The 14466-nt window shown below is 42.6% G+C and overlaps 1 protein-coding gene across 2 annotated transcripts; it reads left to right on the forward strand.

Annotated features, from left to right (window-relative positions):
• Positions 1–1525: 1525 nt before the first annotated feature.
• Positions 1526–13594, forward strand: mrps27 (mitochondrial ribosomal protein S27). Of its 2 annotated transcripts, none has more exons than XM_048244418.1 (11): positions 1526–1603; positions 2005–2082; positions 2311–2381; positions 2863–2921; positions 3028–3142; positions 5191–5269; positions 5491–5606; positions 8734–8836; positions 9127–9269; positions 10949–11119; positions 12994–13594. In XM_048244418.1, exons 1-11 carry the CDS (start codon positions 1528–1530, stop codon positions 13231–13233), a joined length of 1251 nt encoding a protein of 416 aa, XP_048100375.1. In that variant the 5' UTR covers positions 1526–1527; the 3' UTR covers positions 13234–13594. The 2 variants fall into 2 exon arrangements, with proteins under 2 accessions (XP_048100375.1, XP_048100376.1); XM_048244419.1 differs by lacking the exon at positions 1526–1603 and adding an exon at positions 1649–1787.
• The last annotated feature ends 872 nt before the right edge of the window (positions 13595–14466 follow it).

Here is a 14466-nt window from a genome sequence, read left to right on the forward strand (position 1 = left end):
GATGATGCAGACACGCACAAGGATTAGAGAAGCCATCAGTGTAGGAGACAAGAAATGTCTCTGGTTAATCTGTAATGTGACTGCTGAATGATTAACTTGCTGGTAGTTTCCCAATACTGTACATTTATTTGTGCACATAATAATAGCATCAAGTGTGGGAAACAGAGCTCCTCAACACTCATCATACGTATGTCTATTTACAGAATAAGGGTGACAACCATTCTCAGGGATGTTACAGGAAATAGTCTTCTCTTCTTTCCTTCCCTTTTATTGTACAGCAGACTTTTTCATTGGGGGCAGAACGGATGTTATTTGATTGGTATTTGGCAGATAGATTTTTTTTTCTGTCTGTTTTTATACAGAGTCTTCCTTTACTGGCTGAATGTAAATTGTCCAGTTCCTTTGCTCACCCTTGCCCAGCAGTGTGTGTATATCCACAGGAAGCCCTCCACACATTCACAGGATTCCAGATGAACCTTCACATGACATTTAAAAAACATACTCCTTACAGCTCAGGTGTTGATACATGAGCTATACTTTCTACTTCTTTTCTCTGCCATTATGGAAGACCAAGTCACTGTATAGCCTGAGAGGGTTATTATGAACCAGGAGCTGCCATGTCAACTAAAAGTTTTTTCTCATTTTTGTTGGCCTCCTTGCATCTATATGTTGAGTTGAATTAATAACGTTCTCATTCAGTGAACATTGTATCCACAGCCAAAGAACACAGGCTACATTCAAATGGTCTTGTTGTGGGGCATTGAATGCTAGTGTATTCCCAGACAGCATAATATAAAAATACTATTTTTTTGGGTCTAAAGTAATCTGACATTTGCCGACTTCTGGAACGATGGATGCATCTTCTTTAAACAACATAGCCCAATTATTTTGTTTGCTCAAGAAAACCTTTGTGTGCAAACAACAAAATAAACAGTGAACAAGAAAAGCATGATCTGTACAGGAAAGCTTTGTGTGCAAACAATGTAACAAATAAACCAAATAATATGCTAATTTGTACTCAAAATGTAATTAGTTCTGTGTACTAGGCATTGGCCTACATGTAAAATAGGCTAGGTTACTCTCTTTTGGAGACTTCAAGAACTCATTGTTCACGCAACAAAATGTGCCGTTGAACTTTGGAAAGCTACTCAACACAGTGCAACTATTTATTTTAAATCAAAAAGAATAACACATGCATTTGTATACAAGAATGTGGGCTACAGAGCTCCAGTCAAAGACCTTGGCTGCTCTTGAATTTTCGTTTTCCTGCAATATTAGCTCCCCCTACCGTTATTTTTACCAAACTACTTACAAAATTCTTACATTTCAGACCGTACCACTCACTAATGGTAGTCGACGTGAACTGACATTTTTCAAACAAATAAATTGATAAATTACCGTAAAGCACGAAATAAGCATAAAATAAATGGAAGATGTACTCTACTTAAATCTACAATGTTCTCTAAAATGTATTTTGTGAGGCCCACTGTAATCTGAACACCCCCGTAGCAATAGTACTGTCTAAACATGGCTGCCTCCGTCCTGCAACGCTGTCTGTCGTCTGTCAAAGTCGTCTTAAAATGTGGAACTCAGACTTATATAGGTGATTAATACGATATATTCTTACAAAGGGATTACGTCTGCTTTTACATATGTTGTGATTGTCTTTTGTAGTGACCCTCTTGCATTTGTTGCCAGGATTAGTAAGTTCCTTGGTCTAATAGCTACTTCATCGCTAACCCTCCTTAGCTGGTACCTGGATGATGTTGCGGCATTGTTTTCCTTAGGTAACTGTTGGTTGGTGACATGTGGCCGTCAATGTCACTTTTCTGCTGAGGATATGTTTGCAATAAGAGGATATTAAACCATTAACTGTAGGCTACACTTCAGCACCGATCTAACGTTACTACTTGGGAATTCAAACACCCAAACATTACCACCAGAAGGTTAATCGGCAGACCTTTGAAGTCACGATCAATTCATTTATTACATTTGTTTTTGCAGCTCGGAGGTGCCTTCTGTCCGCTGCTTACACAGACAGCAAACTATGGGAAGAACGGCGTTCAGATCCTCAAAATCTCGGTATGCTCATTGTTATGTGTATGTTTTCGATTTTAATATATATTCCATAACGTTCAGAAGCCCTAGGCCCAGCTCTACTAGCCTATGGATACATGTCAGTATTTGGTATAAATCCCTGCTGACTGATGGGGGCGGTGTTGTTAAACAGTGGTAATATCTGGTAATTATGGTATTTTTCTGTCAGATGGATGACTGTATAAGTTTAGCTGTATTTTGCCTTTGCCACAGCCAAACTGGCAAACTTGATGGACAGATCATATGAGCGGAAATTCCCTGTCAGTTCATTGGCAATTGCAAGGGTAAGTGATATGGTTGATGAAGACCAGTGTCCTCTAATAACATAGGGCGAATTCTTTGTTCTACTTTGCTGGAAATATTTTGAATATGGATATGCAAATTATTGTGATTAAGAATGTAGACACAGAGTCTAGTTTGTTCAAATACACCTCATTTCTAGCCTAGTGTAGCAGACTGTCTTCCAGGCTACCACATTTCTCACCCAGTCCTTTTTCCTGAAGTACAATACATGCATGCCACTGCCAAATTAAGATAACTTTTTTTGCATACAGTGGGGTCACTTTGGGAGTGTATGGAATCCTTGACCCCAGCTTATTTTCCTTCCGTAAACAATTGGCTATTATTTATGTTTAAGAATGGCGGATTTCTGAAATTCCTTTTGCAGAAAGCATAAGTAGAAAGAGAGCTCTGAGATGGATGGTGTGTTCAGTGTAGCACTGAATGTATATTGGGGTATAGGACTAATTGTAATGCTCTCTCTAGTTTGTAGACAATATATCTTCAAGAGAAGAAGTTGATCAAGCAGAGTACTACTTATATAGGTAAGTTTTAATGAACGCTTAACTCTCATGCTTAGATTTCATCTTCATCATTGAATCTTAGGGATACTTTGCATTTGTTCTAATGTTGCCTGCTGCTTATGTTCAGGTTCCGACACAGCCCCAACTGCTGGTACTTGAGAGACTGGACAGTCCACAGCTGGATCCGCCAGTGTCTGAAGTACGGAGCGCGGGACAAAGCCCTACATACCATTAAGAATAAGGCAAGTTGATTATTTTACATGTCAGAGCCCTGATCCATATTTGACTTGACTTGACTTAACCCTTAGTCAAAAAACACACCCTTTCTTCTCTGTTACATTGCTCCGCGACTGTTCATCACAACGAGATAAAACAGAGAATGTTCTATGACAGAGAAGAAGTGGGGCTTTCCAAAGAGACTACGCACTTGTCTGTACGATCAAGTATGAAAATAAAAAAAAATCATGAAATTAAATAAAATTGCATCATATTTAAAGTCTATACTTCTCTGCGTTCACCTGCGCACCCATTACTCTCATTTGAATTACTCGCGAACCCGTGATCGCATAGATATGGCAAGCATATCAGATGAAAGAGGAGAAACAGGGCTATCCATTGGTACCATGGACATCGATCTTTCTGGCTTATAAAAACAGACGAAGTGACTGCAAAATATTAACGTCATGTACACAAACCAACGCTGCACACCCATTACTCTCGGAGTAATTACTTTCGGACCATTGATCGGATATATATGCCAAGTATGTTAGATGAAAGAGGAGACACAGAGCCATCATTTGATACCAAATACATCCTTATGGGTTATAAAACAGATGAAGTGACAGCAAAATAATAACTTCATATAGCTGGATTTACCCCACGTTTTTGTCTGTTTTTGTGGCAAAGCATGTTTATAATCCAACGCTATCGTGTGTTTCTCTATGGCAAAACATGTTCATAATCCGGTTTTGAGATCCTAGCAAATTCCTGCATGGCATCAATTCAAGGCTCACATTGCATCCCAATTTGTTCAACAAAGAAACACCTTTTTTGCCTTTACTTTGTTCATGGCAATGCAGTAAAAAGTTGAGAATCATCATGAGTGCATACACCATAGTCACACATGCTAACAGGCAAACTTGGGTCAAGTCAGGTCAGATCAGTTCGTGTCACAGATATGGAGCGCAGAATGGTCATTTTTCATCGCTAAATAAAAAAATGGCATTTATTTCCGTAAATCACACACCACATATTTCTGTAAATTGCTCAGCCTCAGAGTATCCCTCCAACATGGCAATTATATTGCCCGTTTCAGGACAGTCTGCCCTACACACACATGAAATGCATGTAGAGCTATGAGCTTGCTGTGGGGAGATACAGGTCAAAATATAAGAATTTTTATAATATGATTTTTATATTTTATATCAATGCTAGTACTAATACATGAACTGATGGCAGATCTGGATAGCCTAGACTCTGCTGAAAAAACCAATATATAATATGTGTGTGTGGCACTTACAATGACCAGAATAAATCCTTATGAATAAAGGTAGTGAAAATGCCCTAAAAACAGCTTAGGGTTCTAAGGGTTAAATGTGTTTTTTTTTTTATTATTTTTATTTTGTTATTAACTCATTGAATGCCAAGCTATTTTCGGGAGCTTTGTCCTAGAGTGCCAGCAATCTAGACCATTGTTGATGATTTTTGTACAGCCACAGCATATTTTGTGTTACAGCTATGAACACATACAATGGCTCGATTAAAAGGTGAGACTTTAAGCTCTCAGTGGATGCAAACCGTGTATTTCTACACGCCTCTGTTCCTGAGAAATCCCAAGCTAAACAGTGGCTAGTTTTCATCAAAATCGCTGTTTTTTTCTAGAAATGGAGATATAACGTCTTTCATGAAATATGAAGTGTTGCCTGTTACTTACTTGTGTAAACTTTCCGGGAAGTGATCAGCGAGACCTGGCGAGACTGCCACCTAGTGATAGACCCACGAAAATGGCCTGGTTTTGACCTGATGTGCATTGATTCGATCCAAAGCGGCAACCGAGTTATGATAAAATGTCCAGATAAAATGTCCAGATTGTGCGTTTTCGATCATCATATATTTAATTTCCATTCATCACAGAGTTAACATATAAGGTGTGTTAGAGTGTCTAGTTTCGTAATTTAAAAAAAAAAGCTAAAAACAAAACGTTTTTGGCACTCAACGCATGGGAAGGAAAAACGTAATATTACGTTTTTGGCACTCAATGAGTTAAGTGTTGTGCTTTTGTATTTTATAGGTGCAATATGGAATATTTCCTGATGACTTCACTCTAAATTTAGTAATTGATACATTCCTTAAAAATGAAGACTACCAAGGTGAGTTGCAATTCATGCAAAAAACTACTTTAGGGTTTTGAGTAGGTATGGCTTTATTCATGTCACCAAGGACACCGTCAATGTGGTCACACTGAAACAGCGGTTTTCAAATACAAATGTTAAATATACTGTATTTAAATATCACTGGAAATTAAAGGTGAAAATCAATGAGACACAAGAATAGAACTTTACTGAATATGTGTGTGTGTGTTTGTGTGTAGGGGCATGTTCTGTAGTGGAAGAGGTGATGCTGCAGGAGGCCTTTGATCGTCCCACCACTCAGATCCTCTCCCTGTTTGCCCTCAGCAAATACCTGGCCCTCAAGCCTGATCTCTCGGTGGGTACCCCCCAGCACCAGGGGGCCTCAGAGGTCAACATGGCCAGGAGCATTTTGAGATCTTAAACTGAACTGAAATTACACTTGGGCAATTAAAAAATAAACAATTAGGGTATCATTTGTATCAAGGATCTCATATCTCATTTGAAATCCCCCAGAGCAATGGTAAAGAATAGTGATTGCCCTTTTGACCAGATCTATTTGTATGATGCCCATGTCTGACACACTTTAGGCAGAAATTGGGATCTCTGTCAATGTCAATGTCAATTTTATTTATAAAGCACATTTACAGACAGCTTAGCCACACCAAAGTGCTTCACAATAAAGTGCAATAAATAAAAACAGGAAGGCACAAAACAAAAAGGGCTACAGTTAAAATAAATTAAGAAATGCAGAAAAAAGAACATTTAAAACTAAGCACTGGGGCATAAAGGGAGACACTAGCCAAAGGCAAGTGAAAAGAGGTGGGTCTTTAAAAGGGACTTAAAAACATTTAGAGACTGAGCTGAATGGATGTGGAGGGGGAGGCAGTTCCAGAGTCTAGGGGCTGCCACTGAAAAGGCTCTGTCCCCCCTAGTTTTCAGCCTGGCCCTGGGTTCTTCCAGCCGCAGTTGGTCTGCTGACCGTAGTGCTCTGGAAGGAGAATGGTGGTGGAGAAGATCAGACAGCCTGTCTGATCTTCCAGGGGGCCAGACCATGGAGAGATTTGTATACAGTCAAGAGGAGTCTGAAATTGATGCGGTAGCGGATGGGGAGCCAGTGGAGTGAAGCCAGAACTGGGGTGATATGTTCACGTTTTTTAGCGCAGGTGAGGAGTCGGGCGGCTGAGTTCTGAACAAACTGCAGGCGGCGGAGCTGGGATTGATCGATGCCAGTGTAGAGAGCATTACAGTAGTCCAGTTGTGATGTGATGAAGGCATGGATGACTCTCTCAAGATCGCTCTGGGGCAGGTAGGCTTTGGTCTTAGCTAGGGTTCTGAGGTGAAAAAGCTCTTCATTAACTACTGCACTGACCTGCTGCGAACTTGAATTTGCTGTCAAAAATCACACCCAGATTTCTGACAGAGGGCCTGATGTTAGAGGCAAGGGGACCCAGGGCATTGGTGGAGAAGGCCGGAGAGGTTTTGCCAAAGACAATTAACAGTCTTGCTCTCATTAAGGTTGAGGAAGTTTGCACCCATCCATGCCTTGATATCAGCAAGACAGTCACGCAGTAGATGGAGTGCAGCCTGCCCATCAGCCTTAAGGGGGATATACAACTGGACGTCATCTGCAAAGCAGTGGAAGGAGATGTTATGTTTTGCCAGGTAAAATGTACAGTAAAAAGAGGATGGGACCCAAAATAGAGCCTTGAGGGACCCCGCAGGTGAGGGGGGCAGGAGAGGAGATAGAGTCTCCTAGCTGGACAGAGAAGCTCCTGTCGGCCAGGTAGGACCGGAAGAACTCCAGGGCTGAGTCTTTGATGCCCGCATGATGCTCGAGCCGAGCCAGCAGGATCCTGTGATCCACTGTGTCGAAGGCTGCTGTTACATCACCAGGATCACAGGGCAACCTGAGTCAGCGGCTAGGAGCAGGTCATTGAGGACTCTCAGGAGCGCAGTTTCTGTGCTGTGGGCTGTTCTAAAGCCAGACTGGAACTTCTCATAAATGTTATAGCTGGATAGGAAGGATTGCAGCTGGACATAAACCGCTCGCTCAAGGACTTTGGATAGGAACGGTAGCTTGGAGATAGGCCTGAAGTTTGAGAGGATAGCGGGGTCAAGGTTGGGCTTTTTTAGTAATGGTTGAACCACAGCATGCATGAAGGCAGCCCGGGACGCAACCAGAGGTGAGGATGTTGTTTATCAGCAGCAGGAGGAAGGGGGCAATTGTGTCAAGGACAGTAGTATCCTTGAGTAGACGGGGGGGTAGGCAGTCAGAGGGGCAGTTGGATGGCCGCAGATGTCTGACTGCGTCAGAGAGGGAGGATAGGGAAATGGGCTCAAACTGCTTGAGGACAGCTGGCAGGGGGAGGGGTGGAGGGGCAGGGAGTGGGATGGCAGGGGTATCTGAAGGCCTTAGGGCGGCAACCTTGTCAATGAAGAATTTTTGAAAACTTTCACAGAGGGCGGGTGATGGCACAACAGGGGATTCATTACGGGGGTTTATGAGAGAATTCAGTGTAGTAAAAAGAACCTGGGGTCTGTGACTGTTTCTGGAGACCAGGGTGGAAAAGTACTGAGTTTTAGCAGTTTTAACGGCTCGGTGGTAGTCCGACAAGCAGCTACGGAGGATTTGGAGGGTGACGTGAAGGCGGTCCTTCTGCCACTTTCGCTCCGCCCGCCTACAGGTGCGTCTGAGGTCGCGTGTTGCGTCGTTGAGCCATGGAGTTGACTGTGGTTTTTGCGTTTGGGTTTGAAAGGGGCGATGGAGTCCAGAATGCCAATGCAGGATGATGAGAGCATAGAGTGAAGCTCATCAGCAGTGTACTTAGAGTCTAATGACGCCTACACAAGGGGGAGTCATTGAACATTGTAGAAAATTGTCCGGCAGTAGAGGGGTTTAGCGTGCAGGATACCTGTTTGGAGACACTGTGGGTATTACCTGGGCATGGAACTGACACAGTGAACAGGATTGGGGAGTGGTCGGAAAAAAACATGGCACAGATTTCAATAGCAGATACAGAAATGCCATAGGACAGCACAAGATCTAATATGTGACCGTTTTCATGAGTTGGGCCAGTGACAGCTTGCTTTAAACTAAATGAGTCGAGGAGGTTTAAAAAGTCCCGGGTCAGAGGCTGTGACTCACAGAAAACATGGACATTAAAATCACCAGAAATTAAAATGTAATCATATTTTACCATAAGTCCAGACAAAAAGTCAGCAAAGTCATGGATAAAGTCTTTGTTGAATTTAGGTGGGCGATACACCACTGCACACAAAACGGGGAACTGTGGCATAGTACAATAATGCAGGATATAATAGAATGCCAGTCTAGTTATAAATGTCATAGATTATAACCATAAAAACGTTTTTTTAAATACAAAAGACAATATATGTAGACGAAATTAATGATTATTTGTACTGTTTGGAAGTTATTATTGAGGGTCTTGGGTTTGTGATAATGGGACGATGTTTGTGTGCAGCTGGAGGAGCAGAGAAATCTGGGAGCATCTCTACTTCTTGCTGGACTGAAACAGGAGAACTCTGTGGGTGTGAGTGCTCAGTGCTTGGGCTATACTCTCATTGGTATGTGACTCTGGATGTTTGACCATCACGTGTGTGCTCTTTACCATGTGTTTGTGCATCTATAAATGTATCAAATCAATCTAATGAACTTGAAGCCTCACACGTTGTGTTCTGTTAGCTTTGCGGAGAGCTGTGTGTTTATCCTTACAGCCAAATTATGTTTCATATGCACAGCAAAGGTGAAGGGTCAAAACTACACTGATAAGCCTTCCTCCAGTTAAATTATATTGTGGAAGTGTGTGACGTTTTTTGACAGTGTTAACTTGGTGTTATGGCCTTCGCCTTTGCAGGAAAGATGGAGATGACTAAGGGAATACATGCAGTGTTCCGGCAGATGCCCCTAATGTGGACGCACGGCTACCTGCCACGGGCACTCGCTGTCATGGAAACCGTGTCCACGGGAACTGGAGATGTGAAAATATCCAAAGATGTTGTATGTACACTCAAAGCCACTGTTTCTTTTTTTTAGGAGGTTGAATCATTTGTTAATTCCTTTTTATATGGAAGCATCCTACACAAAGCCATTGTTTACACTAGGGATTCGTTGCAAGTCTCTTAAATCTCTGCATGTTGATGTTATTGATAAACACCTCCCCCAAGCTGGAACTGCTAAATAACTTCTGAACAGTCTAAACAATGCAGCAACACTCACTCCTCTAGCTATCCATTCTGCGTTTGTACATAGCTGTTCAATTCAAGCATCAACAATCTTTCCGTTGACTGTCCTTTATGAGGATGACTTTCCTTTTAGTTCCAAAGCTTGTTACAGGATGGGAAGTATTTCCCCTCAGCCACATGTAGTGTGCCCTGCCTTTAAGTCGGTGCTCTCATTTTCATGAGGACCTAAGCAGAGTTGGAACACCTGGCTTCAGAAAGTAAATGTCCTACCATGTATTGGTTCTACCTGTGCACCTAAAACTAGTCTACTAATTTTACTACTTAGCACATCTGCCTGGCTGAAGAATTGAGCCAATACGAATCAGCTGGTTTTTACTGAATGGTTGGATCAAATATGTGGCAGGACTTCTACTTTTTGAATCTGTGGACCTAAGCTATTCTAACAGTACCCCAGAAATCATATCATTTTAGCAGCATCAGGTCATATGTTGCACTGGAAGACAACACATGTTTTTGACAAGAGGTTCTCCATTTTTTTTTCATGGCTGAGATCAGTGTTGTTTAGCTATAGACGTTTTGGCATTGAAGGAAAGCACACAGGCCCTGAGCTGTTGTTATCAGTGGTCTTGACGTCATTCCCCAGAGATCCGTCTGCTCCGGTCCATGCTCCAGTGGCAGGTTGAGTTTTCCATCTTTCAGAGGGATAATTTGATTTCAGGGGTGTCTGGTCAATCAAGGAGACATAGGAAAACACAGTACAACCTGGAAAGAAACCGGGTAGAATCAGTTGACAGAAAGAGAACGAATACAGAAGCAGAGATAGGGATGGAGTGAAAGAGGAGGTTGGGGACAGTCCAAAAGAAGAAAGAGAGGAGCTATGGGGACAGTCCAAAAGAAGAAAGAGACGAAGATGAAAGGAGATGAAAAGAGAGTAAATGGGAAGAGCCAAAGGCAGCAGGGTGGGTGGAGAGTGCTGGCTGTGTGGAGCACAGGAGGAGGATGCGATGAGCATCCAGACCGGATGGCAGACCCTCCAGGCCACCCGGGTGGGGTCCGCCAGCTCGCAGTAGCCTCTCTAGCCAAGTGGAAGATAAGTCTCCCAGCTCAAGTGACGAAACCCCCCTCACTGTCTAGTGGTTTATCTGCTCTATGAAGTTATCGTGATACACAAACACAGGGCAGACGCCCCTGATTTGTAAACGACTGTGTGGCGCTCCAGACATCAATCAAACGCAGACTTCCTCTGTAGGTTTATGCTGGCAAATAGAGCCAGTGATGGCCTGATACAGTTTGCCTGGGGTCAACAATGCTCATGACTACTTTGTAAATAAATGTGGTGCTCTGGTGTGTAATCTAGCATCTAATTGAAGTTAATCTTGCGATCTGAAGTTATGTGAAAATATCCTTAGACGTGTTTCATAAGTGCTTCTGAAACATCAATTTTGCCATTGTTGTGTGTGTGTGTGTGTGTGTGTGTGTGTGTGTGTGCCACAGCTGGACCGTGTGGAGTCTGTGCTTGAAGAGCTGTCTGCCCCAGAGGCCTGTGAAGGAGAGGATCAGAGCTCTTCTGATAGCGACTCTGATAATGAGACGCCAAAGAACACCCTGGATGAGGAAGATGAGCAGGAGAGGGCAAAGCTTCCAGAATACACTGCCAAGTTTAAGGTTGGTTTATTTTCTATCCACATGGAAGGCCTGTGAATTCATTCATTTTTGAATAAATGTGCAAAGTGCTAATGGTCTGTCGACAGTTGAACCTTCAACTTGAGAACAAGGTTTGGTGTGACTTTGTGCTCTGAATGTCCACATTTATCATCAGAATGGTTGTAGGTACACTTGAAAGTATACTCGCAAATAATGTATTTAAGAAGGTTCTGGAAAAAACGTGACCCTGTCCAGTATTATTAATTCTTACTTTTGTATTGTACATACTTTTGTTTGTTTTTGCAAAAAAAATATTTTTCTGATTCGGTATAACCATCTTGTGACATAGAGATAATTAATTAGTTCTTGAAGAATTTGGTACACTCCCAAACTGTAAAGAATTTAACCAAATCTGCTATCAGAATGAACATATCATAAAGTATTATACAACAGGAACACCTACATTCAACAGTAGTACCTCATCTCTGTAAATGTTAGTAGTGAGCCTCCTTGTCAGTATTTCACCTTTTGTGATTTCGAGTTTCCACATACTGCGTGTGATTACTCAATGGTTGGTGGGGAAGCAATGATGGGTGTGGCTCCAAAACCCTTTATCAGTATCATCACAGGTTTCAGAACAACAGCGCTATACGTTATGCATTTTAATGTCATGCCATTAAGTTATTGAAGTCATGTTTTCAATGTTTTAAATCCATTTGAAAGGTATGAAGGTTTATATTTTCTTGGATATTGTAGAGCAGAATCCATACATTCAGAAATATCTTATTATCCTGAGTTTCCGCTAGATTTATTGAATTTTAATTCCCCATCAGAAAAGCAAATATATATGAAACTATTCAATATCTCCAGGGGCCAGTGAGTTCCTACCAGCTATTTTTGCCCTGAATGTTGGGAAGATGCCCCTCAAGCAGTTAGATCAGATAGTATCTCCTCTCTGCTAACCCTCTCTTATGGACGTCATCACTCAGTCCTGTCTGGATTTTTGAGAGCTGTGCTGTTTATATCAGGGGGAAAAAAAACATATCCGCACACTGTCTTGTATGCTCCCAGATTAATGGTAGGCTACAACGTTTCGACCACTCAGGTCTTCGTCAGGTATACCTATATCTTTTCTTTTTTCTACGTATTTGCTAGTATCCAGCACCTGTCAAGTTTTTATAGATGTGGGTACATTCCTACACTTTATACATTCCTACTGTTTATATCAGGGCCATCATTGTCAATCTCTGGAGGGGCCTGGTCATTTCATAACTAATGTGCGATAAACCTTCATGGAAGGACTTGCGTTCATTTGGGAGTTGAAGGATGTCTATGGGTGTATAGAGTCCATAGAAGTAGAAGTAGTTCAGATGTGGGTTTTTGTACTTGGTTCGGGCTGGTTATGGGCTTGATATCAGAACTAGATTTAAGAGTGAAGTTGGAACTAGGAAGTGTAGAAATGATGGCAAAAGGAGAATGTTGGGTTATGACCCAGAAGTAGTTGGAAGTTCCTGTGCAGGATGTCTTCGGGGCACTTGCATAGCTGCTGAAGGACATAGTCTGTGTTGTATGGGCTGTAACTTGGGGTGAAGAAATGGTCAGCTCTAAGGGCTGAGCTACACCAGGCGCGTAACTGAAGCGTTCCGTTCGCGTTGCGTCTGCTGCAACAATTAGCTTCCATTATAATCAATGGAAGTAGCTACACCAGACGTGATAGCGGCGCGTACGTTCGAAAAAAATAGACCATTCATCTAAAATGAATTTTACGCGTCGCGAACTGAACGCTTCAGTTACGCGCCTGGTGTAGCTCATACCTAAGATTGATTCATCTCAGTTGAATTGATCTGATTGAATGTGACCCCGTTGAACCCTCCACCCTGTCCTCCCCATCACAGGCTCTGCGTGCCCAGCTCCAGGCCTCGGGGAAGGAGGACGCCACCTCTCTGGAGGCCCTGGTCACCAGCTTGGCCCAGGGGCAGCTGCAGGCCGCCGAGCAGCCTGACGTGGAGCTTTACCAGCGCATGGTGAGTGAGTGGGAGGCCGAGCGCTGGCAGCTCATCCAGAGGGAGAAGGAGAGCAGGGAGAAGATGGAGCAGATTGCACAGGAGAGGAAGGCTGCGAGGTCCACTGCTTAGAGGCTCTCAGGCTGGGCATGGACTGGCCATGGGAGTGGGTCATCTGGACAACGTCACTGTCAGAAGTCAAACAGGCCAGCCATGGTCATTTTAAGCCATGGAAAATAACCATGGGAATAAGTTAATTATGTAACAGGAGATTAGTGATGTTCAGCATTGCATAGCTCTCTTCAAGCCATGCTGAAGGAACAGAGGAATTGGCTGTTTGTTTTGACAGGCGAGCAATATACAAATGCAGCTGGCAGTAAAAACCAGGTGCTTTTGCCGCCTGGTATGGTATGAATTGTGGTTGAATTGCATTTTTTGTACCTCTGTAAATATACACAACACCAGTAAATAAAATACATTTAAAAATCCTCTACCAAGGTCTCATCTTTTGAGTTTACTCTTTCAATGTAGCTGTGTTACGTTGTGCAAATCTACCGGCGTGAATCCAGTGTATGAGAAATGCAGTGGCACCAAATGTGTGCAGCCTTGGTGGTGAACTCACCCGTCATCTTTTAACATCTTTAAACATACAAACAGCAGCACTTTCCCCCTGTGTTCTCACATAACAGACCCCACCCCATGCCCTCTCACCACGGAGGGCAGTAATTCCCCATTCCTTCCCCAGCGCCACCATGCCATGCTGCTGGTGTGCTTCCTGCTCTCCTGGCTCTCTATGCCTGATGATTTTTTTTTTGCGAGTGCGTTGCTGCTCTCATACCTCTACTCTGATGATGAATACAGCTGCATATTTCTCTTATCTGTGAGCCACAGCAAAGCAAAAAAAAAAAAAAAAAAACTGCTTTAGATCAGCACTGGCCAGTCCTGCGTTTTTCATAGTCACATCCTGAGAAATGGGGCGGTTTGCACAAAGGCTACTTGCGTACAAAGGTCCTTATCATCCTCTCCTCAACAATACGCAGTATTTGCCACACTGCAGTGATCCCAGTCTTTTCTTTTGCTCCAGATTTCTGCAGTCCTCTGGTCATATCAGTTGAGTTGTTAGATCCAGCTCCACTCACTCAGTGCTTTAGGCACAGTCTTAAAACAGCTATTTAAAACGAGCTGTCACAACTTGAGCTGTTTCTTTTTTTTTTTCCATTCATGAATTGCATGTTCTTACACGACTCAAATGCACTTGTTGCCATGTCATTTACAGATGAATCAGAGCAACCCAAAGTGTCAGCCATGTTTAATTTGCTGTTATTCATTCCAGTCAGGACCCTAAAGAATGTATACATTCTCAAA

The sequence above is a fragment of the Alosa alosa genome, chromosome 5, assembly GCF_017589495.1.
Source record: "Alosa alosa isolate M-15738 ecotype Scorff River chromosome 5, AALO_Geno_1.1, whole genome shotgun sequence".
Taxonomy (NCBI): Eukaryota; Metazoa; Chordata; class Actinopteri; order Clupeiformes; family Clupeidae; genus Alosa; species Alosa alosa.

What these genes read in the sequence shown, in the direction of transcription:
- mrps27 (XM_048244418.1), top strand. Translation starts at nt 1,528, where the DNA reads ATGGCTGCCTCCGTCCTGCAACGCTGTCTGTCGTCTGTCAAAGTCGTC. An exon ending in TGGAACTCAGACTTATATAG is followed by an intron (nt 1,604 to 2,004) that starts GTGATTAATACG and finishes TTGTTTTTGCAG; the next exon opens with CTCGGAGGTGCCTTCTGTCC. An exon ending in GCAGAGTACTACTTATATAG is followed by an intron (nt 2,922 to 3,027) that starts GTAAGTTTTAAT and finishes GCTTATGTTCAG; the next exon opens with GTTCCGACACAGCCCCAACT.